Source organism: Otolemur garnettii, unplaced genomic scaffold (assembly GCF_000181295.1).
Source record: "Otolemur garnettii isolate 467f Iridium unplaced genomic scaffold, OtoGar3 scaffold00003, whole genome shotgun sequence".
Classification (NCBI taxonomy): Eukaryota; Metazoa; Chordata; class Mammalia; order Primates; family Galagidae; genus Otolemur; species Otolemur garnettii.
In genome coordinates this window covers 7,338,752-7,340,739 of record NW_003852398.1, presented here as the reverse complement: position 1 = coordinate 7,340,739, position 1,988 = coordinate 7,338,752, and the positions used below count along the sequence as shown (strand labels likewise).

Sequence of the window (1,988 nt, the reverse complement as noted above, 5' to 3'; positions counted from 1 at the left end):
TTGGCTTTCTTAATCTTGTAGGATGAAATTACCCTTTTTGCCTATGTGTGCATGGCAAACAGCCTCATCTAGGCCTTATCACACAGCACTCTTCTCTGAATCTGATTTTGCTGGAAAACCTGTTATCGTCTGTGAAGCCTCTGTTCTCTCATTTATCACACTTTGGGGGAGTTCTTGGCTTGAAAGTCATTCTTTCACAAAAGACTGTGCAGTCCTCAGGGACAGAGGCCCAATTGCAGTCAATTTTGTGTTTATTCACCCCCAGTAAGCCTCAGTTTCATCAACTGAGGATGATAACAGTATCTGTTTCATATGATGTGAGACTTAAATAAAATCAACTAAGGCATGTAAAGCACTTGGTTCACCTCCTCATGCAGAGTAAGGTACATGCTATTTCCTGTAATGCCTACCTCTAATCATTCATTTCAGCATGCCAATGCACTTGTGTGCCTATCACTCTACTCTATGATACACTTTCTATGCATTATGCTATTTAGTTTGCTCTAGTATTCTAGGAAGTAGGAGTTACAATTTTCCTCAATTTACTCATTAAATTGAAGCTAAAGAACATATTCAAGATGACAGGGACTCGTGAATGGTAGAGCAGGGTCTAGGTCCCAGGATATTCTTACTTAGTGCCTTTGCCATTAACTTCTTCTGTAAGCTCAACTCCTTATCTTGCTGGTGGGCACATGTTATACATAACTTTAAAAAAAAATTAGGGTTACTTAAAATGGCCTGTCTAGCATTCTTCAGTTCCCTCTTTTGGCCATTAATGAAGTTCATAGAGCCTTCAAATAGTTAATCAATTTTCATTAATGTAACTTTGGATTCTTGCCTATTTGTGCAAACAGCCTTTCCTCACCAACTGATGTCTGTTGCTTCTTTGATTATTTTCCTTGTTAGCTATGGTGCTCTCTACTTCAGTATGTAATTTGGCTACTGCAAGCTCTGCATAGCATTGGGAATGTAGCCTTGGCTTGGGGCAATAACCAAAGTGTCGTTTTCAGGGGGACAGCAAGAAGATGGAGGATGCCAGCGCTTACCTGACTCTTCCTTCTTATCGGCACCATGTAGAAAACAAGGGGGCCACCTTGAGCCGGAGCTCCAGCAGTGTTGGGGGGCTCTCTGTCAGCTCCCGGGATGTGTTCTCCATATCCACTCTGGTGTGCTCCACAAAGCTCACCCAGAACGGTAACAGAATCATGAAGAGTTGTGTCTGGGGCGTTTGTGTGTGTACACGTGTGTGTGTACACGTGTGTGTGTATGTGCCCAGGGATATCCTGATGTAAACAGTTTGGGCCAGTGTCAGTAATTCTACATGTTTGGACTCTATTTCAGTGGGCCTGCTGGGTTTGCTGAAGTGGCGTATGAAACCTCAACTGCTACAGGATAATTTAGAAAAGCTGAAGATTGTGGATGGAGAGGAAGTGGTGAAGGTCAGTGGGACTTCATTTCGTTTGTCTTCATTCATCACTGAGAGAAACGTCAATCATGGATGGCTTCAGGGAAGAAATGAAGCATTGAAGGAGATAGAGCAACTTTTTCTCTGACAACAGACACACTGTCCCAAGTTGCCATGAGGAATCTTCTATTGGGAAATCCAGAGGGATGTCTTTATTCGATGAAACTGAATATTGAGCCGGGTGTGGTGGCTCACACCTGTAATCCTAGCACTCTAGGAGGCTGAGGTGGGTGGATTGCCTGAGCTCTTGAGTTTAAGACCAGTCTGAGCAAGAGTGAGACCCCATCTCTAAAAATAACCAGGTGCTGTGGCAGGTGCCTATAGTCACAGATACTGTGGAGGCTGAGGCAAGAGGATCACTTGAGCCCAAGAGTTCAAGGTTGCGGCTCGGCGCCTGTGGCTCAACCGGCTAAGGCGCCAGCCACGTACACCTGAGGTGGCGGGTTCGAATCCCCAGCCCGGACCCGCCAAACAACAATGACGGCTGCAACCAAAAAATAGCCGGGCGTTGTGGCGGGCGCCT

At 45.2% G+C, this 1,988-nt stretch overlaps 1 protein-coding gene across 1 annotated transcript in view; it reads left to right on the top strand.

Moving 5' to 3' along the window:
* DOCK2 (dedicator of cytokinesis 2) overlaps positions 1-1,988 on the top strand; it is a 430,752-nt gene that overhangs the window by 70,623 nt on the left and 358,141 nt on the right. Inside the window, exons 18-19 of the mRNA XM_023515279.1 lie at positions 1,011-1,194; positions 1,342-1,439. Of these exons, the coding sequence (XP_023371047.1) occupies positions 1,011-1,194; positions 1,342-1,439 (282 nt within the window). The remainder of the gene's footprint in view (positions 1-1,010; positions 1,195-1,341; positions 1,440-1,988) is intronic.